Source organism: Theobroma cacao, chromosome 3 (genome assembly GCF_000208745.1).
Source record: "Theobroma cacao cultivar B97-61/B2 chromosome 3, Criollo_cocoa_genome_V2, whole genome shotgun sequence".
NCBI lineage: Eukaryota > Viridiplantae > Streptophyta > Magnoliopsida > Malvales > Malvaceae > Theobroma > Theobroma cacao.
This window is the reverse complement of record NC_030852.1, coordinates 33,770,205-33,793,941: the sequence shown is the minus strand read 5'-3', so window position 1 is coordinate 33,793,941 and position 23,737 is coordinate 33,770,205. Positions and strand designations below refer to the sequence as shown.

At 34.8% G+C, this 23,737-nt stretch overlaps 3 protein-coding genes across 3 annotated transcripts; 2 read left to right on the top strand and 1 right to left on the bottom strand.

Moving 5' to 3' along the window:
* Positions 86-2,533, bottom strand: LOC18606461 (cytochrome P450 87A3). Its single transcript, XM_018116874.1, has 9 exons — positions 2,340-2,533; positions 1,901-2,222; positions 1,652-1,801; positions 1,169-1,420; positions 985-1,074; positions 818-896; positions 609-715; positions 365-492; positions 86-260 (listed from the first exon to the last, which is right to left on the bottom strand). Exons 1-9 carry the CDS (start codon positions 2,531-2,533, stop codon positions 137-139), a joined length of 1,446 nt encoding a protein of 481 aa, XP_017972363.1. The 3' UTR covers positions 86-136.
* On the top strand, positions 11,425-15,991 carry LOC18606460 (plant UBX domain-containing protein 8). The gene is made up of 11 exons (XM_007040071.2): positions 11,425-11,684; positions 12,689-12,750; positions 12,840-13,356; positions 13,465-13,548; positions 13,627-13,742; positions 13,861-14,071; positions 14,229-14,426; positions 14,521-14,685; positions 15,186-15,329; positions 15,413-15,469; positions 15,603-15,991. Exons 1-11 carry the CDS (start codon positions 11,601-11,603, stop codon positions 15,708-15,710), a joined length of 1,746 nt encoding a protein of 581 aa, XP_007040133.2. The 5' UTR covers positions 11,425-11,600; the 3' UTR covers positions 15,711-15,991.
* LOC18606459 (scarecrow-like protein 28) lies at positions 17,359-20,784 on the top strand. Its single transcript, XM_018116643.1, has one exon. It carries the CDS (start codon positions 18,394-18,396, stop codon positions 20,407-20,409), a length of 2,016 nt encoding a protein of 671 aa, XP_017972132.1. The 5' UTR covers positions 17,359-18,393; the 3' UTR covers positions 20,410-20,784.

The following is a 23,737-nucleotide window of genomic DNA, read 5'->3' as shown; positions in this document are numbered from 1 at the left end:
TTATAATGGCTTCTCTATTTTCTAAATTTTTTTACAATATCAAGATATTTATAACTGCTATATCCTCTTCTGCAGTCCAAAAAAAGCGATGCTGACTGGTAAGATGCCAAGTTGGAACATTAGGTGTTTCGCTTTCTTAGCCATGTAGACTGACATGGCTTGACATTAGTCTAGTTTTCTCCATGAGCTGAATGTGAAAGCCGTCTGGAAATTGTAAACCAGGAGTTCGGAGTATATTTCCTCCTTTGATTGGTTGCCACCTGAAAAGTTCAAAATTTAGATGAGTTTCTATTCCTTGCTTTCTATCACCAAGTGTGCTGGGCAGATATAGAACATATTGTAGTTTGTAGCAACATGCTCTTACCTGTACTTTGTAACCAGGCAATGGAGAAACACAGCCATCTGCACTTTAGTGAAGTCTGTTCCGACACAAAATCTCATGCCACCACCAAATGCCATGAAATTCTTAGAGGCTCCATTCGTTTCTACTCCCTGCAGTTAAGAAGTAGAAGAATCTTTTAGAGCTTCAAAGTAAAATTTTATATGTGGATTTGTCTTAGAAGCAATCTTGCAGGTGAATGAGGGTAGAGCTTCCTGTAGTCACCCACCTCCCATCTTGATGGATTGAAGGCATGGGGATCTTGGTATTTTGCTGCATTCAGGTGCACAGCTGGGGGACAAACCATTACTGCCCAACCGGCTGGAATGGTATATCCTGCATTCATTCCAAATTTTATGTGTTACTTTTTATATTAATTGAATGACTAAAACTTTTTTATAACAATGGGAAAAGGGGTCAGACATTTTTAATGCATACCTTTGAATTGGATTTCCCTTAGTGCTTTTCTGAAGATTCCTGGAACTATATTTGCCAGCCTAACGGTTTCATTGATGAACTGCAAGTTGAACTTGTCAGTGTATGGAAACAAAACGCCTAATGCGAATGATAAATGTCATTAGAAGTATAGAGCATAACTTTCTCACCTGGAATGTATAAGTCATTGATTTGTATTCTTTCCATGTAAGTCCAGAGTCGGGATCTTCCCGGTTCCGTAGAATTATCTCATGCTCTTCCTGTAAAGTGGAAATACTTAAGTGTGTGTTTGTTTAGGGAAACAATGAGGATTTTGGCAGATACGGAATTTTTAGTTGAAATCATTTCACATACCGTTAACTTTTTCAGCACTGAAGGGTCGTCAGAAAGGAATTTAACGGCTAAAGTTAGAGCCAGGGAAGTTGTTTCAAAGCTGGCAAATAGTAGCACGAACATCAAATCCAGAGCGATTGCCTCTGAGAGGATGGTTCCCTCTTTCTGAAGTTCTTCAAGGACATAATCGAAAAAGTCACTTCGGTTCTTCCCGGGCATTGCCCGCCTTTCGTTTAGCAAGTTCTTCAGCATTTTCATAGCATTTCTCCTCCCCTGAATAAAAACTTTGAAGAGTCATGACACAGGAAGATGGACCCATGGAGGCATATGTTTCTAAATTCAGGGGAGCCCACTTAGTTGCATGGATAAAAGAATTTCCATTCGAACGTGTACTTTAAATTGGTGTTAAGTTACATACACTGATTCTTAATTACCTTGCTATTAATTAAGCTCAAGAATGGGAAAATGCTAGTATAAATTGGTAAATAGAAAACATTGTTGTACCTGTAAACATTTGTGATAAGCTGTTCCAGGAATATCCAAAGGGAAGGAGATTAATCCTTGTATGAATGCAACAAAATTCTCCCTCAGATTTTCCGAGGAATTGTCTTGGTCATAACTTATCAGCTTTTTGGCTGTCAGATCAAATATCATCTGCAAAAACACGAAGTTTTCATTAAGTCTACTGACCAGGAACTTAGAAAGAATTCTCAGTTGAAAGATGAACCATGAATATTGGGTGTGTGAAATTACACTAGCAGTTGCTTCTTTTAACTCAACAGTTTCTTGGCTTGACCAGCGTTGCAACCTTCTGCAAGCTGTCCGCTCAACTTCTGGGAGCATCTTCTTAAGGCTTTCGGGACCAAAGAGATTAAGCACCATGCTCTTCAGGTACTTGTACATGAAGCCATGTAAGGAACCCACATTCTGACGTCCAAAGATCTCTGTAAATGTATCGGGATACCAGCTCTGAAACAGTTGCCCTTCTTGCAGGAAGACGAAATGATTGAGATCCGGGTCGGTTGATACGATTACCGATCGCCCCACTAAGCTAGTCTTGAATATTGGCCCATGCCTGCAAGTAAATATGGTAGTTAGAATGGAAGGAGAGAAAAAGAAGATTATCATGAGGAAACTGATTGGTTGCACGCCTAGTTTAGTAGTAAATGCAATTCATGGCCATTAATTTCACCTTTTCATCCTCTCTTTGACAAAGGGATGGATATCGGAAGTAGTGCTGGGGCCGAAGAACTGAAGAGTCTCGCCGAGAAGTGGGAAGCCCATTGAACCTGGTGGGAGTTTGCCATTGCATCTTGGGTTTCTCCAGTTGTAAACCCAATGCGTGATGCATATAACAAGCAAAGCTCCAATGAACAATGCCAGCATCTTATGCTCTAAAAGTATATGAATGCAAGCTAACAGAAGATATCCTGGATTGATCAGGAGAAGATTTATGATGCTGATATATGTATTTATGGTTTATAAAGAAAAGGGAATGGAAAGGTTAATATTACCAGAAATGGGAAAGAGTTTCGAGTAGGAAACGTGGGGAGAGCAGACAGGTAGGAGAAGAAAGTGCTGGCATGTATCTCACGATTCTCATCAACCTTGAGGAGCTCTACTTAAATAGGAAGGCAATGCTTACAACTGTTCAGGAGAATTAATTATAGTTTCCTGATCACTTTTGTTTTTTCCGAACCAAAGGGCTGTAAATAAGTCGTTGGAGATATAATAGAACTAATTTAGAGTTACTCTGTCTTAAAGAGCTTTCCCTTGTCATCATTTGGTCAACGCTTCACCAGTTGAGAGCCTAGCATGACTAGAAGCTAACACGATGCTTCCTATATCTTTCTCTCTTTTCATCTAGTGGCTGGAATGCTGGATGCAATTTTTTTTCCAAATTAAGGGTGAAAGAACCTATAACATGGAAACTGAAGAAGCACGAGGCTGAATTTTAGCCTTTTTTAAGGAGATATTGGAGGAACAGAAGGGCAACTGTAGATTTGAGAGGATCGATGGAAGTTCAAAGGATCATGTCTGACCAAACTTAAGTATCTTAAGCCAATCTACATTACATCATTAAATACATAAATCTAATGGCTTCTTACCAACATCTTGAAATTGTCTAAAAATCTATGCTAAATTTTCCCATATCTGTGTGCTAGTGCCCAACACAAGTATGCTGCCGCATAACAACTTCTAGTTTTCAATTCTTCTCTTCTCGAATCAGATCTGCTCCTAGATCTTCTTTAGCTGTAAATCTCAAACTCATAAATTCTTAAATCCCAATGTCAAAGGTCCAATCTTAATGCATACATCACTAAGATTTCGAATAAAATGTCTCTGGATATGCATGCAACTACTGTTATGTTTACTCTTTTGATCATTGCTTGGCAATAAAATTTTAAGACTAGTTAAACCTAATAAGACTACTATTCAGGTTAACCAGTTTTCAATACATAGAGCACCGGCCCACCAGGCCATTGAGCCACGGACTGAACCCCATGCAAACAACTACAAATAACAACTACATCTGTAGGTAGCCGGTAGGTTACTGTGAGTTTTTGATCCTCCATTATATGCATTACGCGATTAGATTATGCATTTATCACAACATTTGTCACAATGATACCGGACAAAACTCCGTGTATAGGCCTCAGACAATGGAATTCAGATGAATCTTGGAAACATGGTGTCCTCAAGTTTGTCTGCTTATGAGCTTTTTCTATTAAAATATTGTATGCTAATTTACTTAAACCAGTTTTGCCTGGTTAAAAAATAAGTGATCCAACTACTAGTTTAGTTTCCGCTTTTGACATGTCACTTAATTAGGATTTATCCATAAGACATCTCTTGTCATTAATTGGGGATTGGAGGGTGGAGTCAAGTCACTGAACATTAGCGGTTTAAAGCTGTGAAGTCCACTGCTAGTGCCAGTACTCCTGCACGTGGAGGCGGTGTTATGAACTAGTCCTTGAATGGATACCATTCACTTCTTTAATCAACACTTTATGGACTAAATCATGTTCTTAGATAAGTGTTTTCCATATATAGCTGTCACGAAATTACACATTTATGAATACGACGTGGAACGGCTTTAGTTTACACCCCATTTGGGCAAATGAATGCTTGGGTATCCTCTTCCAATCCTCTGTACTTTCCTTATATGTCGAGACACCTTCGAAAGCTTTTTCCTTTTGCGGTGATTATTTTTCTTGTAAAAGGGTCTCTTTTTATGCAGAAAAGTTCAAAAATTGCTGAATGAGGATGACAAAGATTGCGTAACTGCTGAGAATGAGCTTGGAAAGGGTCTGCTATAAGGAGAAAAAGGGAAAGGGAGGTGCACAAAATGACAGCTCTTAGATCTGATGTTAGAATTCATAAATTATAAACAGAAAAAAGCTTAATCAATTTGTTAGTATAAAATATTAGTGCAGAAAAAAGGAGTGCTGTCAAGTCAAATTATCTGTTCTCTAGTCGCTTAAGTCAGGTGTTTAATACTAGTAATGATGCTAATAATTAATAATGTGGGGGAAATTCTCAATTGCTGGTAGGGAGAGTAGAGCCTCAGAGGGGACCTACCTGTCTTGAATGTACAGTGCCACAAAATCTTGTTGGTAGGAACCTGCATGCGATGGATTTGCAAATAAACAGGATCCTCTTCACTTTCTTTCTTCTTTTATTTTTTCTGGTTTATGATTGGACGGCTATGATTATTGATCTAGTTGACTTCAAAAATTCTTGATTAGTTGTTGATCTTACCGGTTGGCGCAACATTTGTTCGAGGACGGTGATGATATATGCCCTCTGAATCCAGCTGGGTGTCTCCACAAGATGAATATATCTATCATAGGATCCATGGTGCATGTCTCTCTATCTATCTATAAAAATAAATAAATTCACCCGTTATGCATTCAAAGATGAAGGAATTGGTACATGTTGGAGTGATGGTAATGGAAGTTTCAAAGTTTGGCAATTGGTGCAGGTGGTTTTTTTTTTTCTTTTGAGTTACCCAAGGAGGGAGAGAATTGGGGAGAAAATTGTTCTTCTTGTCTGTCCCTTTGCGCACGGAGTATGTATTATTAAAATCTTTTCTTTTTTCCTCTTTGCTTCGGGCATGAAGCATATCGAGGGACAGCAACTGTAGTCTGTAGTGTTATTAATTCCATTCAAATGACAAAACCCTTCCTGGTAATTTTATTTGCCACTTATCCAAATTAATTTGTAGGTAGGAGTAGGACCACATGGAGCTGATGATATATTTATATAAAAGGTATTTTTAAAAATAATTTTTATAGATAAGATGTTTTAAAAAATAATATTTTTTATAACTTTAATTATTTTTAATCAAAATGAATAAAATTACATGTTATGATATTATACGTCATATACAAAAACATGATATAGGTCATGGTTAGGTTATTACACGTCATGTACAAAAACATATGACACGTTGTGGTTAGGTTGTTACACGTCATGTACAAAAATATGTTACACGCCATATATAAAAGCATATGACACGTTATGGTTAGGTTATTGCACTTCATATACAAAAACATGTGGCGCATCATGATTAGGTTGTTACACATGATATACAAAAACTCGTGGCACGTCATGATTAAGTTGTTACATACCATGTACAAAAATACGTGACGCGTCATGATTAAGTTATTACACGTCATGTACAAAAACATGTGACACACTATGGTTAAGTTGTTACATGTCATGTACAAAAACATGTGACACGTCATGGTTAGGTTGTTACACATCATGTAATAAACATGTAACACGTCATGGTTAGGTTGTTACACGCATGTAAAAAAAATGTGACACGTCATGGTTATGTTGTTACACGTCATGTACAAAAACATGTGACACGTTATAATTAGATTTTTACACGTCATATTGAAAAAAAAATATTGTTGTTACACGTCATATTGAAAAAATATTGTTATTGCACGTCACATTCAAAAACATTTTGTTATACTTTAATACCAAAAATGTTGTTGTTACTTACGAACCAAAACTTCAAATCTTCTCAACTCTCTTCATTTTTTTTTTTGATAATTTGTCACCCATTAAGGTGTTTCTAATATGTTTTCATAAATCAAAACATAAATTTCTTATCTAAAACACCTATTTCGACTAAAAAAAAAANTTCGACTAAAAAAAAAATTCCTTTAAAAACTTAGATTTATAAATTTCAAAATTTCGAATTTATTGGTATTTAAGTCCCGAATTGATCCAATTAAAAGTTATTTCAAATATCTGTGATCATTTTTACTATTTTAGTTTTATCCAAAATACCTAAAAATCAAAATTTTCAAATATTCATCCACCCAACCACATCAAAACCATCGCTAGGTGTCTTGAAAACATAAGAAAAAGAAAATTTAAAATGCGATAGAGAAATTGAGAGCATAGTAGACGAATGCCGAATAGAGAAATCGGTAAAATTAGATAAAGTGGAATGGTGAGAGAAAGAAATCGAAAGCACAAATACGGAAAAATCGTGATGAATGATTTAATTTATTTGAAATAATTTTAAAAGTATTTTTATCAAATCATGACTAAATATGATTAAAAATAATTAAATTTATTTTTTAATTATTTTTAAAATATCCTTATCAAAAAAGATTATACCTCATAATTATATATATATATATATATATATATTTACTTATCGCACCGTCGAGTTTTTGGAGAGACTCAAACCTCATGCAAAACGTTAAGCTCTAGAAGGGGTGAAGGCACCTGGAAAAAGAAAGATAAACCAAAACCCCCCACAAGGAAAATCGAAAGAAGGAAGCTTTCTTTCATGTTCTGACTTATGATTCAATGTATGTTTCATTACAAAACAAAAGAAAAGTACTCGTCAACTTGTCTCATTTGCTCTCTCCGAGTTATGGTACTAAATTCCAACAGGCATTGGCTAGGACAAAAAAAAAAAAGACCCACTATTTATATATAGGATTATATTAAAACTTTCAATTTTCTAAGTAACGGGCTGGGAAACATTATGATTTTGAACTGAAAATCGTTGACACAGGAACAAGATGAAAGCATCTGTTAGTACTTCTTATTCTGTTATGAAGAAACAATTGTAATATTCGAGTTTGGGACGAATTTGAGTAATAAATTTATTACTTGCTTCACTTGATTACTTGTTATCCAAACTTAATTATATTAATATTTCGATATCTTTGAATGCCCAAATCAATATGGATATATATTATTTACTATTATTTATCATGTAATTCTAGCTAGAATATATATTACCAACAAGTGGGTGTCTTAGTACATGCATTGCGGCGATTGCTGGATACGGAATTAGGTTAAGTATGCCTTGTAATCTAATTTTCCTTCAACATGTTAAACTAACATCTAAAGAGAATTAATCAAGCTTATTTTCAACCGAGCAAGAAATTTTTAAGCTTAAGTAAAGTGCGGATTACGGCAGAAAGCATGGCTTCAAATATAATTTAAGGGAAAAATAAAGGTTTCAAACTCTATGGAGCCCTAGGATGAGATACCCTAAAGTGATTAACATATATATAATCACAATCAACATAATTAAACTATTAATATCATTCTGAACTGATTTAATTAGCCCCAAGCCTCTTCGAAATGATTCATTATAAAAAAAAAAAAAAGCAGTAGCAAATTAACAAGTAATTTAATTAAAAGAGACTCTCACTTGCCGGGAATTTGCGGTGGGGATAATATTATCTAATTAATCTGGTGAATCTAGTTAATCATTGTTTAAGCACCTGGTTTTAGCATAGTGTGACCAAGCTACACTTGATAATTGTGATGTTTTATTCGAAGTTAATTAGTTCTCTGGTCAAAAAGCTACCATCAAATTTAAATAAAACAATTAAACAAAGCAAAGAGAAGCTTTGCTCCCTGTCCGGTTGCCTTGACTTACAAGGTTTGACCTTCAACTAATATCTCTTTACTCTAAGCTTACCCAAAAAAGAAAATTCGAATTATTTATCAATAATTCATGAGAAGATTATAGGCTTGCCACGTTCATATATATACATGAGACGAAAATTATATAGATGTTAGCTCATGTAACTTGCAATAATTAACTGCTAGTATGCAGTAGAATTAATTAATGTATATAAGTATAGTTTTCTGAATAAAGAAATGAAAGCCATTGAGCAAAGCAAGGTGTAGACTAGTCATTGGTGACGTGTGAGAAACCCAAAATTCCTGGCCTGGGAAACATGACCATGGTTGCTTTTTCAATTATGGAGCCTTGAAGAACAATCCAATTCCATGTTCTAATGTTGGTGTGATCAGCAAAACAATATTCTTCAATTCTTGGCTTCTGTTACACTGTAAAGACACATGACCCTTCCGAACCCTATAACTGCTGTCACTTGAACTATTGGACCAAACTGGCCTGGGCCAACACCAGTTCCAGGATCAGCAAAAGTCCAGGTTGCTGTAACCATGGGCCTTCGAGCTGTATCTCTTTTGTTTTTATTGTGTACACTTTCCGAAGATAAAAGTATATGTTGTGATCATTGTTGAATTGATCTTTATACATAATTAATTATCAATTATGATATATCTTTGATATATATTACTGATAACTCACGCATATCATAAACAAATCGATACCAGAAATTTCAATAATTATTTTAATATATTAATAATAATCGAAATAAACCATCAAAATATTCTCTAGACATTCTATTTTGAGGGTTTCTTTTATTTAACTATTGATGTTGGTATTAAAGAACTTACCCAATATTGACATATATATATATTGGGTTCTTGTGAATGCAAGTCAAGCTAAAACCGAGGAGATCTAAATCAAGAAAAACAATTTACTACAAAAAAAGAAGATTCCAATATAGAATTGTTGGGTAAATTAGTAGGCTTCTGGGCCTTCTGCTCCTTATCAACCAAACCATTCTCAAACAGTTGACTTCCCCAGACTTACTAATTATGACAAGGTTGGCACTTGGTACCATATCAAGGCCAGCACTGATAACAAGATCCTACTAAAAATGGCTAAAAGTTAGACATTGTTCTTACCAATAATAGTAAACTAACAAATAATTATTTATACCTTATTAAATAATTTAAATAAATTACTTATTCTGATTGCTATGTGCTAGAGAAAACTGGGCTAAAATTTTAGGCCCAAACTTAGCTATTTAGTTTTTCTGAGCCCAACCTTTAAAACATAAGTTGCAGCCCTCTGGGCCATTGTTTGTATTCTTTTGGGCCTGGATTGAACCGTTTCTATGGGAATTATTATTAGACTTGATAATTTGAGTTTTTGTATTTTAAACGTATCAGATACGATTAGACACGAAATATATTAAAATTAAATACAAACACAACACGAATAATATCCATGTCTTCAATTTAAAACATGTATACGTATACGTTTAATAACCGTGTAATATGACATAACATGATTAACACATTTGTTAAACATGTTAATATATGACACGGCACAATTAATACATTTAACACTATTAAATAAAAATATTTATAATTAAATATAATATTATAACAAAACAAAATAATAATAACATCAAATATAACAAAACAAAAGTGCAAAATTAAGATTTGAGTATGACATAATTACATTATTATTTTTATAAAATTTTAAAAAATTATTAAAATAATTATTTAAAATTATTTAAGTAAGATTAAAATAATTTTTGATTATTAATTTTTAGTAAGTTGATAAACGTGTCACGTTTAAATACAATAATACGATTAAATATGTTTATACATTTAAACCCATCCCATCCCTTGCTAACCCATGGGTTGAGTTGGGCCAGTCCATTTTTTTTTTTTGTAAAAAAAATCAATTTTATAATTTTACTTAATAAATTTTCTATTAATAAGATTATTTTATAATTTAATTCATAAATTAAAATTATTAATTTGATAAGTAAAGATTAAACACATTTAAATATATAAAATAAGTAATATTATTGGTAATTAAATTATTAATTTTATATAGTTAAATATATAAAATTATTAATTTTTTGGTCCATAGGGCTAGCCCACCTCAACCCACTATTTTGGTGGGCTAGCCCATCTAGGCTTGATTTTAATATGGACTTAAATTTTCAGGCTCAACCCAACTCATATTCAATAAAAATTGATTGATCCAATGGGCTTGGCCAATTTTGACATGTATACTTGTGTCTAACACGTTAAGATAATAAAGTTTTTATATTTTAAACGTGTTAGACACGATTAAATACTAAATACGTTAATGTTAAACCAAAACCTGTTTAACTACATATTTTTTCATGTTATATTAACATGTTGTGTTTAAAATTATCAAGTCTAATTATTATCTCAGCTCTACTTTCTCTTTTTAATTAACCTCAATTATAAAGAATTTTCATCGATGTAAATCTTCGCAAATTAATTGTAAAAAATTATAACAAAAATATATATGAAAAGTTTTCCAATTTATATATTTTTAAAAAAATCACATTAAAATTTTCAATTGGATTCGTTTCATGTCATAACAAGGTTAAATTTGAAGTTTTCCTTAACTTTAAAGTAATTTTGTTTTATAATTAATCATACTTTACATTATTAAATCGACGACGAAAAAAAAAATAGAAATATTGAAATTTAGAATTAAAAAAAAAACTAAAAAATTCGAAGATTCCTAACTTATCCTTTAATCATTGGATCATGGCCAATACAAATACCCAAAAAAAAAAAAGACTTCTTAAAATCTTTTTGGCATGGTATCTTAATGATGACCGTGATCAAGACAAGGTGCATTATTTGTTGAGTAAAAAAAAAAAAAGACATTCATAGAACACACAATACATTATACTTATATATATAAATAATAAATACATCAATTTTAATGATTATATTTGTAAAACCGTCATGCTTTATTTAAATAAATTAATGCATTGAATGTATTAACAAAATTTTGAAGAGTAATTAACATTAAATCTAACATTAGATTATAATAATCAGTGACAAATTTATGACATGCATTCACGACCCACATGAATTTGCAACTAGTAAAGTCCCCCTCCCCAAATGGGAAATAACAAACCCAATAATTTGTTACCAAACATGGCTAAATCTGCAAATTTACTTTTCTTTTTCTTTTGGCGTTATAGCCACTGCCTTTGAGCTACTTATTCAGTAAGTTAAAGCTTTACCTAAAAGTCTTAAAATCGATTCATTTCTGCTTCAAGAAGCGTAGAAGATTGGAGAAACTCCTCCCCTCAAAAAGTTCAAAAAAAAAAAACGAAAAATTGATTATTAACTTCTTCTCCAAACAAGTCCTTATTTAAAAAGCCCTTCCCCCAAACAAAATTTCCACAACGATTATCTCTCTTCTTTCCTTTTCTTTTTGTTCTCTCTACATTAAAAAGAACTCCTCAATTTATAAGCTGCAAAAAATTAAGAAAAAAAGAGAACCCTAATTTCTGCAATGGCGAGACCTAATCAAGAAGCAATCGAGACTTTCATGAGCATCACTGGGGCACCCGAAGCGGTTGCCATGGAGAAGCTTGAGGTCAATAAGTTTTTTTTTTTTAATTGAAACTGAGTTTAATTTTTTATTTTTATTTGCGTTTTTTTGGCGTGATTATTGAATTGGTTTCTGATTATAGGTTAATAAATGATCGGCTGATTGCTTAATTTGTTAAAAATTAGGGTTTCTCTTGCTTTGCATTGTTGATTTAGTTTGCTGATAATCGTATGATTCTTTTGTTGAAGATAATTGAACTTTTATTGATTGCAATTCGATTAGGGTTTTAGTCAATGTCTTTAAATCAAGGGGTTATTCTTAGGTTTGAATAAACTGTCTGAGAAGTTATTTTTTTTTTTCCTTTTCAATTAGTTGTTATATGTATATGTAACTTATATTAGTAAAATGAACTGGATTTTTTTTTAAAAAAAAAAAGAAGAGAAATTGGATTGTTGACTAGGCACTGAAAAGGGGAGAAAATGAAGGAAAAGATGAGGTTAAGAATGTTTCGGATTTGAAGTTATGTTCTTTTCTTGGGTTCTGAAGAATGTATACAATGTTAATTAGTGATGATGCCTAAGTTTTTGTGAACTTCCATTAATTAGTCATGAAGGTCTTATAAAGGCACACAGAAACATGGGGCAATTAACACGGAGGGGTGCTCTTGAATTTGGTTTGTGATTTAAAGGTCTTGCTGCTAGTGTGTATCTTTGGTTCGTGCTCTGTTTTCATTTGGACTCCTGAGTGACCCCACCCCTCATTTCTAGTGATGGTTGAATTGAGTTTTAATTCAAACTAGCAGATGCTGAGGTTCTTAGGCATCACTTAATTTTTGTCGTTTGCTAAGGTTTTTTTGTACGTTTATCTGCAGACAATTGCTTGATGATGAGATTGTTGGAAAATGCCACTTATCAGTTATAATGACCAACTTAACTTCTTGTTGGGTTGCATTTTCTTTGAGTTGTTTCGGATTCTTTGCATCCATTCTTAAAATGAAGTTAGATATGTACATATCTCACTTCTTTGTTAATTGTTTTGCGTGCAATCAGGAGCATGGTGGTGACCTCAATGCAGCTGTAAATGCACATTTCAGCGAAGGAGATAGAAACACGTCTGTGAACTGTGCAATTATTTTTTCATGATTAGTAATTTTCTGTATATAGCTTTATTTATTTTCTAACTTTTTTTTCCTGTTTTCAGCATGCAGCAAACATCACCTGTAGTTCCTGTAGATGATGCCATGGATATAGATGATCCAAGTGATGTTGTACCGAATAGGCCAGTCCTACCATCTCTCTCAGCATCTAGACCAATAAGTCCGTTCTCACATCTTGATCCAAACTTTCAAAGAAGTCTCCTAGATGGTACTTCTGATTTTACAATTCGTGAACCAATGATTACACATCCAAGAGAGGTGAGAGGTGTACCGATAGAGGTTAAGGATAGCAATGAGCCATCTGGTCATTCTGGTGATGCTCCTGTCATTGAGGATATCTCTGAAACTGCACAAGCACATGGCCCGAATACCGATGAGATTGCTATAATTAATGAAATGGATGAGGGTTCAACTGTGCTGCCAAGACCGGAGAACGATAACTCTTATGACCAACATGTTACACCCAGTGCTCCTACCTTTGATAATTTGCCTGACTATGGCAATGACATTGAAGAAGAAATGATTCAAGCTGCCATTGAGGCTTCCAAACGGGATGTTGAGGTAAGTTTTATAAACAGGTGCTTCCAGTGTTATTCTGTTTTGGTGAACTGCCTTCTTGTAGTTGGTGTAAATGTTTGCCTTACAGATCGACTTTTCATGCTTATGCAGGAGTTAAGTGATCCTGGTCCTCTGCGTAACCAGTCTCATTTAGAGGATGCTGAACTTGCAAAAGCTGTTTCGTTGTCCTTGAGGGTTTGTTGTGCTCTAGTTTGTTCAGTTTATCTTTTCCTATTATCATCTCTTCATTGTATTTAACATGAACAAATTCAGACAGCGGAGCAAGAGAAGGCATTGCGTGAACAGGGTTGGCCTGTTGGAGCATCTGATGTGGAAGCTTCTAAAGCAGCTGAGGTTCATCCGGAGAACATGGCAGCCTCAAATGGGAGGTACATCATGTTGTCACTGGTCAAGCGTTAAGCAGTGTGTTATTGTGTTCTGATTATGAACCTGTAAGATTTGTGTTTTTTCTTCATTTTATGGCTGTACTGAGTTGAGTCAATGTAGGTTGGGTGAAGGAAGCTCATCCATACAAGATGAAGCTGATGATGTGGAGGAACAGCCTCTAGTTAGGCACGGGTCCAGACAGTCGTCATCTGGCCTGGGGGACTCTGCAAAAGAAGTTGGAGTTGTTGAGGCTAGCCCACCATCAAGTCCTGGACAGGAAGGCATAGGCAATCACCCACCAAACAATGGGAACGCCTTCCCTTCTGATGAGGTTTAATCCTTGCATAGTATCTGCTGATGCTCAATAAGAAACTGAAATTTATATTCTATTAAATATATTTACTCAGGACTTTCTGTTCTAACTAATGCCCCTTGCCTATGCTCTTTACTAAAATAAATTTTGGTTTGTGCTCTCCAATAAATTGTAGTGGGGAGGCATCTCTTCTGAGGAGCATGATGAGGCAGTCATGCTTGAGGCTGCAATGTTTGGTGGAATCCCTGAAAGTGGATACCGTTATGCATATGCACCTCATCAGTTCATGCGACCTGAGGGCTCCTATCCCTGGCGTACCCCTCGTCCTCCATCACCCTCGTTGGCAGCTCAACGCTTGATACGGGAACAGCAAGTTAGTTTTTTTTTGTGCTCTGACTGAAACACATAGGTTTCAAATTTTCTGCCACAAGTAATGGTATAACAATTGCCTGCTTACATGCATTCAGGATGATGAGTATAATGCATCGTTGCAAGCTGATAGAGAAAAAGAGTTGAAGGCAATTCAAGAAGCTGAAGCTCGCCTTTTAGAGGAGGAAGCAGCTAGAAAAGCTGCTCTTGAAGAAGAACAACGAAGAGAGGAAGAGTTTCACAGGAAAATGGAGGAGGAACAGGTATTTTTATTAGTTATTGTTCAATCATTGGTAAACTTAGCTGGCAACAGGGTCAATCCATTTATTGAGGAAAATGATTTATTTTATCTTTTATCTTGATTTTCTGAGATAAGGATGAGATCCTCACCATAAGTCAAGAGTAATTTATTATTTAGATGTTTGCATTTAAGTTTATATGTGTTGATTAAATTTTACCAGTAAATTTCTACTGGAAGCAAAACAAACTTGTGTAAATCTCGAACAACTATTGTTGTCGTTGTCATCAGTTCATTCCGTGGACATGTTACTGGAGATGATACAAATTTCATTTTATCTTTCAGACAATTTAGGTTTCTCTCCACTAGAAAGAGAATTATTTATATGTTTTTTTGCTTTTCTATGTTATCAGCATAAAATCATGCTCGACTACTTCATTTAAGCTTTGTGAGTAGAATTTCAATTTCACTCACTCTAGATAACTAGTTTTATTGGTTCTGGATTGCATCATTTCTTACTTGCAGGAATGTGAGAGACAATTAGCTGCAAAAGAAGCTTCTCTGCCTCAGGAGCCAGCAGCAGATGAGGAAAATGCTGTAACCCTTCTTGTGCGAATGCCAGACGGCAGTCGCAGGGGCCGTCGTTTTGTCAAATCTGACAGGCTGCAGGTAAATTTGTTAAGAAGTGTTTACTTCCGTTGCTTTTCCTTGTGCATGCTTAATACTCGACCTGATTTGGGTTTGCTTTGCAGTCTCTGTATGACTTCATTGATATTGGTAGAGGAGTCAAGCCAGGCACTTATAGATTGGTAAAATTTTTCATCCCTAAGCTTTTTGCCAAGTCCCATATAGATACGTGATTTATTTTTCACTATTTGAGAAAAATATTCACTAGCCTTCCTGCAAGGAATATGTGCCATGTTGATTTTATCATTTTTACAGGTGAGGCCATACCCAAGGCGGGCTTTCGGTGATGGAGAGAGCAGTTTGACATTTAATGAACTTGGCTTAACAAGCAAACAAGAAGCCCTATTTCTGGAGTTGATCTAATAGCATTTAACTCCTACACGGATGTTGTAGAAAATTACTCTGAAAATTTTTAGTTCATCGAAAAATGAAGAAATGCATGAAGTTTGGAAGTTCTTAAGGTTTTCTGTTCGGTTGAAATACATGAAATTTCAGGAGAGGATACAATTAATCTGACTGACCATGGTCAGCATTTGCTTTCGTTGGTGGTGTTCAATTGATTGAAAGGGCATGTTTTGTATATATGTAGTAATTTACTATATTAAAAAGGTAAGATTACTTCTCATGAACACCAGATTAAATCATGTGTTGGTGTTTCTGCTTTTTATCGCTTCTCTGCTAGTTGGACAAAATTGTTCTGAGCTGTGCTTTGGATGTGAGAAGTAAATTGCTCCCCATCCTCCCCTCTTTCCACAGCTATAGGGTGGAAATCACCCCTCATTACGTCAGAAACTTATTAACCTGCCTGACCTGGAAAAATGCCTTATTGTTCAGTTATCATTCCTCAACAGTTTTACACTAGTATAAATGAATAACCCAATCTGTTATGTTAGATAATAAATTGCGAAGAAATAATTCCTGGATATTGCATTTTTTCTCCTCCTTCAGGTGCCATAGACCTAGCAAATTAGTACTAGAATGTCTTCATTACTCAGGCCTGAAAAGTGAAAACCCATTGTGGAAACTGGATGCCTTCCTTTTTCTTTAGAGTCCAAGAAATTTTGTTGCAGCCTTGATATAAGGACAATGCCCCTAGAGTATCATTCCTTAGCAACAAAAAATAATTCTTTTCTAGTTCAAATAAAACTTAACTACCATGTGGGTGCAGAATTTACTTTTGTCTAGGCATGTATTATCATTTTTTTACCTTTCGTTGTAAATCGGTTTTTCACCTTTTCCCTTATTCCTTTTCGTTTTTCCTTCTCTCTACTGGGTGATTTACCTGGCTGTGCTGTGATTCACGTTTACTTTTCCAGTTTTTCTTCTTACCTGTCTTACTTTCCCGGATCATTCAGGTATTTGTGGGTCTTCAGCAAACAAACGTAAAAATAAAAGTACCAAGTCCCCCGACCTTTGTCAGCCTCACCCACCTTAGCAAATTGACCAGAATGTCCCTACCTCAGTCCAGCGTGGCAGAATGTTATTGGTAGACAAAACCCACCAACCTTGACCAACAAAAGGCTGTCAAATTTAACTTAATAGAGTAAACTAGGATCAAACCCTCTTATGGCAGCTGAGCCTGAACGTGCGCCACGTGTTTTCAATTATATTAATATTGACAGGTTAAGGAGGTTAGAGGCTGCTAATGTTTCGTAAGAGGACAAAACAAAAAGTTGAAAAAGGGGAGGGGAAGGAAAAATAATTGTGCTGTGACCCAACGGTCAAGTGAACGGGTATCAGGAGACAAGCACGTGCACACCACGTGAACACCAGCACTCTCTCCAAAAGAGTTTTTTTTTTCTTTAAAAAAAATAAAATTTAGTAAAAAAGGAGTGTTCCCCCAAAAATTCACGGAGTTCCGTACACCAACTCCCTCTCCTCTAACGGTCATATTTTACCGACAACACTCCAACGGTCATTAAGGCTATTGTTCTCCATCGTCAGATCTCAAAATCCAACGGCTATAGAAAAACGAAACTTCCTTAGTCTTCTCGAACTACCCCTTTTCAACCTTTGCCATCGTAATTTTTTCTTTTCAAATGAATCCCAGGAACCAAAAGAAGAAAAAGGAAAAAAGAAAGGAAAGCAATGATAGAGACGTGAAGGTGAAAGTGGTAGTTAGTCAAGTGTAGAGTAGTATACTATAGTAGTAGCAGTAGTAGAAAGAGTTAAAGGAAGAACATGAACCAAGGAAAATAGTAAAAGCTTTAGCTTTACTAGTATTATATAGAAGTATATAAAAACAACACCCTTTTCTGGTTTATGGTTTTTTTGGGTAGTGAGCATTGAGAGATTTTCATTGTTGGTTGATCGTTTTTCAGTTTGTTTTCATGCATGTTTAGTTGGTTTCCAAAGCCGGGATTTCTGAGTCTGGGTTCAGTTTCAGCTACCATGGAGTCGTTGCAAACCTCAAAATCTGAGGCTCTCAAAGTTTTTCAGGATTTGAAGTACAGGTTTGAGAAAATATGTGTTTTTGTCTTCAATATTGATGTTTATTACACCGTTGATTATAGCCTTTTGGAATGAGTTGTTTGTGAATGTTTGGGAATCCGATGATTGTTTTCTGGTAGATGTTAATTTTAGTTTAGTTCTTAACAATTCTTTGATTCTTTCTGGGGTGGGTTAATTTTTTTTTAATTCATTTGTTTTGCATATTCTGTCAATTCTTCATTGCATACACACATATTGTTCATATAGGAACACTTTGAAAAAAAAAAGGTTTGATTTCAATACTATTTGATTTGTTTCTGTATTTTTCATCGGATTCCTTTTTATTTTATTTCTTTTGGTTTCTTGAAAATTCACACACTCACTTAGAATTTGTCTATCTCTCTAGGTTTGGTTTTTCCAAGTATACATGCAAAGTTTCATATGAACACATAGGATTTTATACATAAAAAAAAAAAAATAATACGTTGCATACTTTCAAAACTTATAGAAACAAAGAGAGATAGGGAAAGAAATAGCGAAAAAGAACTGGGGGTGGGTGAATTGAAATTGAACTGAAAAAGAAACAAAAGAAAGAAAATAGGAAGGTTGTAGAGAAATGTTGGCTGGGTGTTCTAGTTCTACATTGCTGTCACCAAGGCATAGATTGAGGAGTGAAGCATCTGCACAGTTTCAAGCTTGCCATTTCCAGACTTCAATGAGCACACAGAGATTGGACTTGCCATGTAGTTTCTCTCGTAAGGACACTTCAAGGTCACAGCCTATTAGGCCTGTTGGACTTTCTGTGGAGAAACCAATTGAATCCAAGACCACCGGTTGTTCTCTCAAGCAGAATATCCGGCTGCCGCCATTGACTACTACTGCACAAAATCCATTTGAAGGAAGGAGAGAGATCAAGGATGAGTTTTGGGAGAAAGGTAAAAGTTTGAAGAGGCTTGCTGAGCAGGGTTTAGTTGATGAGTCAGTCATTAACAGGGCAAAAAGGAAAAAGGGTAGCAGTGATAATGAGGATTCTGGTGATATTCATGAAGGAGGTGGTGATAATTTGAGTTTAGGCCAGCTAGGTGCAGGAAATTTTTGGTTTCAACCAAGTTTCACAGGACAGAATGCCCCTCAAGTTCCTTTCTCTCTGACTTGTTCAGGGGATGAAGAAAGGGTGTGTTTTGTTCCTAGTGAAGTGATTTCTCCGCCTTTGCCATTGTCTAACAATCCTTGGATCGAATCAGTAATAACTGAGATCACTGACGTCGGGGAAAAGGATGTTGAGACAATCCACAGGCCGGCAAACGAAACTTCAGGATCGAGCACTTCTTCAGAGAGTCATAGCTTGGGACTTCGGTTAAATGAGCAAGCCACGGAACAAGAAGTGGGTAATGGTTCTGGGAATCCTTACCCGCACGACGGTGCTCGTTTGGGGGCTAATGCGGAGGAGAACAACCATGGGGAGCATCAGGGTTTTGAGCTTGTCCACTTACTGACAGCTTGTGTTGAAGCAATTGGATCAAAGAACATTGCTGCCATCAACCATTTTATAGCAAAGTTGGGGGATCTTGCTTCTCCAAGAGGAAGTGCTATAAGCCGTTTAACTGCTTACTATACTGAAGCTTTGGCTCTTCGAGTCACAAGGCTTTGGCCTCATATTTTTCATATCACAACTCCTCGAGAGCTTGATCGGGTGGATGATGACAATGGTACTGCATTGAGGCTCTTGAATCAGGTAAGCCCAATTCCAAAATTTGTTCATTTCACATCCAATGAGATACTGTTGAGAGCCTTCGAGGGCAAAGACAGGGTTCACATCATAGATTTCGACATCAAGCAAGGGCTACAGTGGCCTAGTTTGTTCCAGAGTTTAGCTTCAAGGACTAATCCTCCAAGCCATGTTAGAGTTACTGGAATTGGTGAGTCCAAGCAAGAACTGAATGAAACAGGAGACAGGCTTGCAGGATTTGCTGAGGCATTGAATTTGCCTTTCGAGTTCCATCCAGTTGTGGACAGGTTAGAAGATGTGAGGTTGTGGATGCTTCACGTAAAGGAGAAAGAGAGTGTAGCTGTGAATTGTGTGTTTCAACTGCACAAGACACTTTATGATGGAAATGGAGGAGCACTCAGGGACTTTTTGGGACTTCTTCGTAGCACAAATCCTGCAGTAGTCATCGTGGCAGAGCAAGAAGCTGAGCATAATGTCCTCAGCTTAGATGCAAGAGTTACCAATTCATTGAGATACTACTCTGCCATATTTGACTCAATGGATTCTAGCCTTCCCTTGGAGAGCCCGATTAGGATCAAAATAGAGGAAATGTTTGCACGGGAAATCAGGAATATAATTGCTTGCGAAGGAAGCGACAGGTTTGAAAGGCATGAGAGTTTTGAGAAGTGGAGGAAGTTGATGGAGCAAGGAGGGTTCAGATGCATGGGGGTTAGTGAGAGGGAACTGCTTCAGAGCCAAATGCTGTTGAAGATGTACTCTTGTGAGAACTACAGTGTCAAGAAGCAAGGGCAGGATGGTGCGGCGCATACTCTAAGTTGGTTAGATCAGCCACTTTATTCAGTCTCAGCTTGGACACCGGTTGATGTTGCAGGCAGCTCATCCTCGTTTTCTCAGCCAAGTTGATTGTTGCAGATTTACTTTTTCTTCATACATACCATCTCATTTGATTCCATTCTTGCATACAGAAAGGGACACAGAATTCTTTGTAGGTAGAGAAATCTGTCATTATTATTCTTTCATTCTTTGTTGCAGATAAAGATTGGTCAGTCTAGTGCCAGAACCATTTTAATGAATACAGTAGCTTCATACCGAGTCAGTTCTTTAGATATCAGTCAGTAGTATTGGAGTCAATTAATTTGGTGTTTATTCTTTGATTCTTTATGTATTATGAAATTCTTTATAGCAGTCATTTCACTTGTTGAAGATTTATCAGAATTATGAACAATGTAGTTTGAAATTCATCGTCATATATAAAAGGATTTCGTTGATTTGTGTTCATTCCTCCTTCTACATTGCTACTTGATATAGAGTTGATGGAATCTGGAAAACCAGAGCAGTTTCATTTCATGTCATACCCACATTTAAAATCACATACTACTTCTATAGTTCAAGTGATATGTGATTATGTATTTGTATGTTGAACATAGTGAGATGTCATATTTCGTAATAAAGCTCAGCAAAATCATCAGGACAACTTCTCCGGTCCATGTTTCCCTTTTCCACATATAGCACATCTATTTTTCTTATTATTGTGCATGAGAAGGAAGCTGGTGATCGAGAATATGGGAGGATGAACTTGCAGGAAAATAACCCAGCCAATCATACCATCCTAGGAGTTATTAAAATCATTCAATCTGTGGCCAAAAATATTAATCTACTTGATAGCCAAATTTCTTCTTTAAAGAGAAGATTCCTTATAGAATACATGCCCTAGAGGATGAGCCTTACAAGTGACACTGTAAGCCCAACCCCATCGTGAAAGCTGATCAGGTTTTAGAGTGGACTGCAACAAGATGAAATGGACCTGGCTTTCGGTTTGGGACGACAACATGAAATCCCATTTGTTGAAAAGGTTGACATTGTTCCAAACACTATCTTCCGGAGCTGCAACTCGCAGGGATACAGTGAAGATTCAAAATGCTAAAACAAAGTTGTGAACCATAGCCTAAACAGTGAACACCCCATCGTCCTGCCGCTAATGTCTTTATCAAATGATTCAGTCTTGATACATTTTTACATCAGCGTTGTCAACTCCTCAAAACCAAAATTTTTCGACGATTGAAGGCGTTTGCTTTTATCAGTATTCGACAACTCTTTTAATATAATATTTTGTTTTCAAGATACACATGGAAGTGCTGATATCTGCCAAATTGATTAATTAAGAAGATATTTTTACAATTTGGTCCACTAAAATTTTCAGTGCAAGTGTTGTCTTTTCATGCCCTTGTCTTATCATCCTTCCCTTACTGCCTTTGCACCTTTCTGCAATCCTCGGACCATGTGCAAGTGTCCATCTTATCATTTGATTCAATTGTAGTGCTGTTCATGTCATAGTTAGAGGTGTAAAACGACTCAAATAACTCTCAATACAGTTACGTAGTAATCTGATTTTATTACGTTTAAGCATCATTTTATTTGCTGATACATTTGATCAAGTTCAAATCAAGTAAGTTGCATAATTCATTTTGCTAATTTAACCCTGTACGGTTGCAACTCTTCAAGGCTTTCCTTTTTTTTTTTAAAGCTAGATATATAGAAGAATATCTCATCAACGTACATACCAAAAGAAGCAAATAAATTTTGAATCAAACAAATATTTTAACTCAAAATCTACTGGCAACCAACTGTGCATATATATATAAGCCTGTTGACGTATCTAACGCGAACAACAGATTTTTGCCAGAATAAATTCCTACCCCATTAATGGACTCACTTCAGTACACCAAAAAGATACAAACAACAACTAGCTGGCTATGGCCTACATGGCCGTGCGATTTGCCGCTAATGTCAGCATCAAATTTCACATTCATGAACCCTATAAATTATATCAGCCATTGTCTTCTTTCTCAGCACCATCGGAGTTGTCATCCTCAACAGGATGGGAGGTACAGGTGCTGCCTTCATCAAAAGCAACGGCAGACAATGCGGAACAAGTGCTTTTTCAGCGGTGGAGATATTTTCTCATCTTTTCTTTTCACCTATTCTTTACCATTTTCCTGGGATATTTCAATATTGCTTGTGAAGATAATTGAGTTTTACAGTTTCCAGTACTACTGTGATTGAGCTGGGTCCAAAGGTGGAGTTAGTCAATTTTTATTGGAGGGTCAAAAGTTAAGAAGAATAAAAATTAAAAAATTTTAAAATTAATATATTAAAATTTATTATTAATAATCAAAAGATTTATGACAGATAATAATTTTATATAACATGTTAATAAAAAAATAAAAAAAATTATAATAATGTTTTAGAAAAATTTTATTCGACGATAATAATATTTTTTTAATATAAATAATTAAATCATTTGTAAAAAACTTATCATCTATTTTGTTTTAAAGTATTATATTTCTCAATATAAATGATTACAAAATTACTGTAGCTAACATCCAATATTCTTATTTTATTATATTTAAGTTTATAATACTAAATATTAAACTATAATGCATAAAATATAAATAATTAAATATGATATATATAATTAATAATTTTTTCTTATACTCAATATAATTTTCTTTCAATTAAATATAAAGTGTGAAGCACATTAAAAACATATATTCAGGATAATTTTTTTATATAATTAGGATTAATAAAAAATAATATATTAGTAAAATTTTAAACAATAACCAATAATACAACATTAGAATTTATATTTGAGAATTATATATACAATAATTTTTTAATTTCTAAAAATTAAAATCATTAAAAATAAAATTTAAATAATAAAAAAAAATCATGACAAGTAGAAATATAACCTATATAACAAAAACAAAAAAATATGATCGATGATTCGTAGAAATTTAAAAAAGAAAATCTATAGAAATTTAAAACATANATAATAATAATATAAATAAAAAATTAATTAAAATTTATTTTTTTTATAATTTCACAATACAAAAATAGAAAAGAAGAGAGAGAAAGATGGGTGAAGAAATTTAAAAAATTAAAAAAAAATAAAAATTTGAGTAAAATTAAATAGAACTTGTAATATCATTTTATTATTTTTAATTTTATTAATTATTTAATAAAATTTATTTTAAAAATTATTAAAAATATATAATATATAAAAAATTTCAAAAATCTTAAGGGAACCATGGCCCCTCGTTACAAAGGGACGCTCCGCCCCTGGCTGGGTCCTATCAGCTGATGCTGCTGTTGCATTATTATCATCAGAAGTGAAAGTCTGAGTTGTTTCCACAGGAAAAATCCAACATTGTTGTTGACATTTTTTGCATCT

Coding starts and splice junctions, on each gene's coding strand:
- LOC18606459 (XM_018116643.1), top strand. CDS start 18,394: ATGTTGGCTGGGTGTTCTAGTTCTACATTGCTGTCACCAAGGCATAGA.
- LOC18606460 (XM_007040071.2), top strand. CDS start 11,601: ATGGCGAGACCTAATCAAGAAGCAATCGAGACTTTCATGAGCATCACT. Junction 14,072..14,228: donor ACGCCTTCCCTTCTGATGAG/GTTTAATCCTTG, acceptor AATAAATTGTAG/TGGGGAGGCATCTCTTCTGA. Junction 15,330..15,412: donor TCAAATCTGACAGGCTGCAG/GTAAATTTGTTA, acceptor TTTGCTTTGCAG/TCTCTGTATGACTTCATTGA.
- LOC18606461 (XM_018116874.1), bottom strand. CDS start 2,533: ATGCTGGCATTGTTCATTGGAGCTTTGCTTGTTATATGCATCACGCAT. Junction 1,421..1,651: donor CTTATCACAAATGTTTACAG/GTACAACAATGT, acceptor GTTTTTATTCAG/GGGAGGAGAAATGCTATGAA. Junction 716..817: donor AAGGGAAATCCAATTCAAAG/GTATGCATTAAA, acceptor GAATGAATGCAG/GATATACCATTCCAGCCGGT.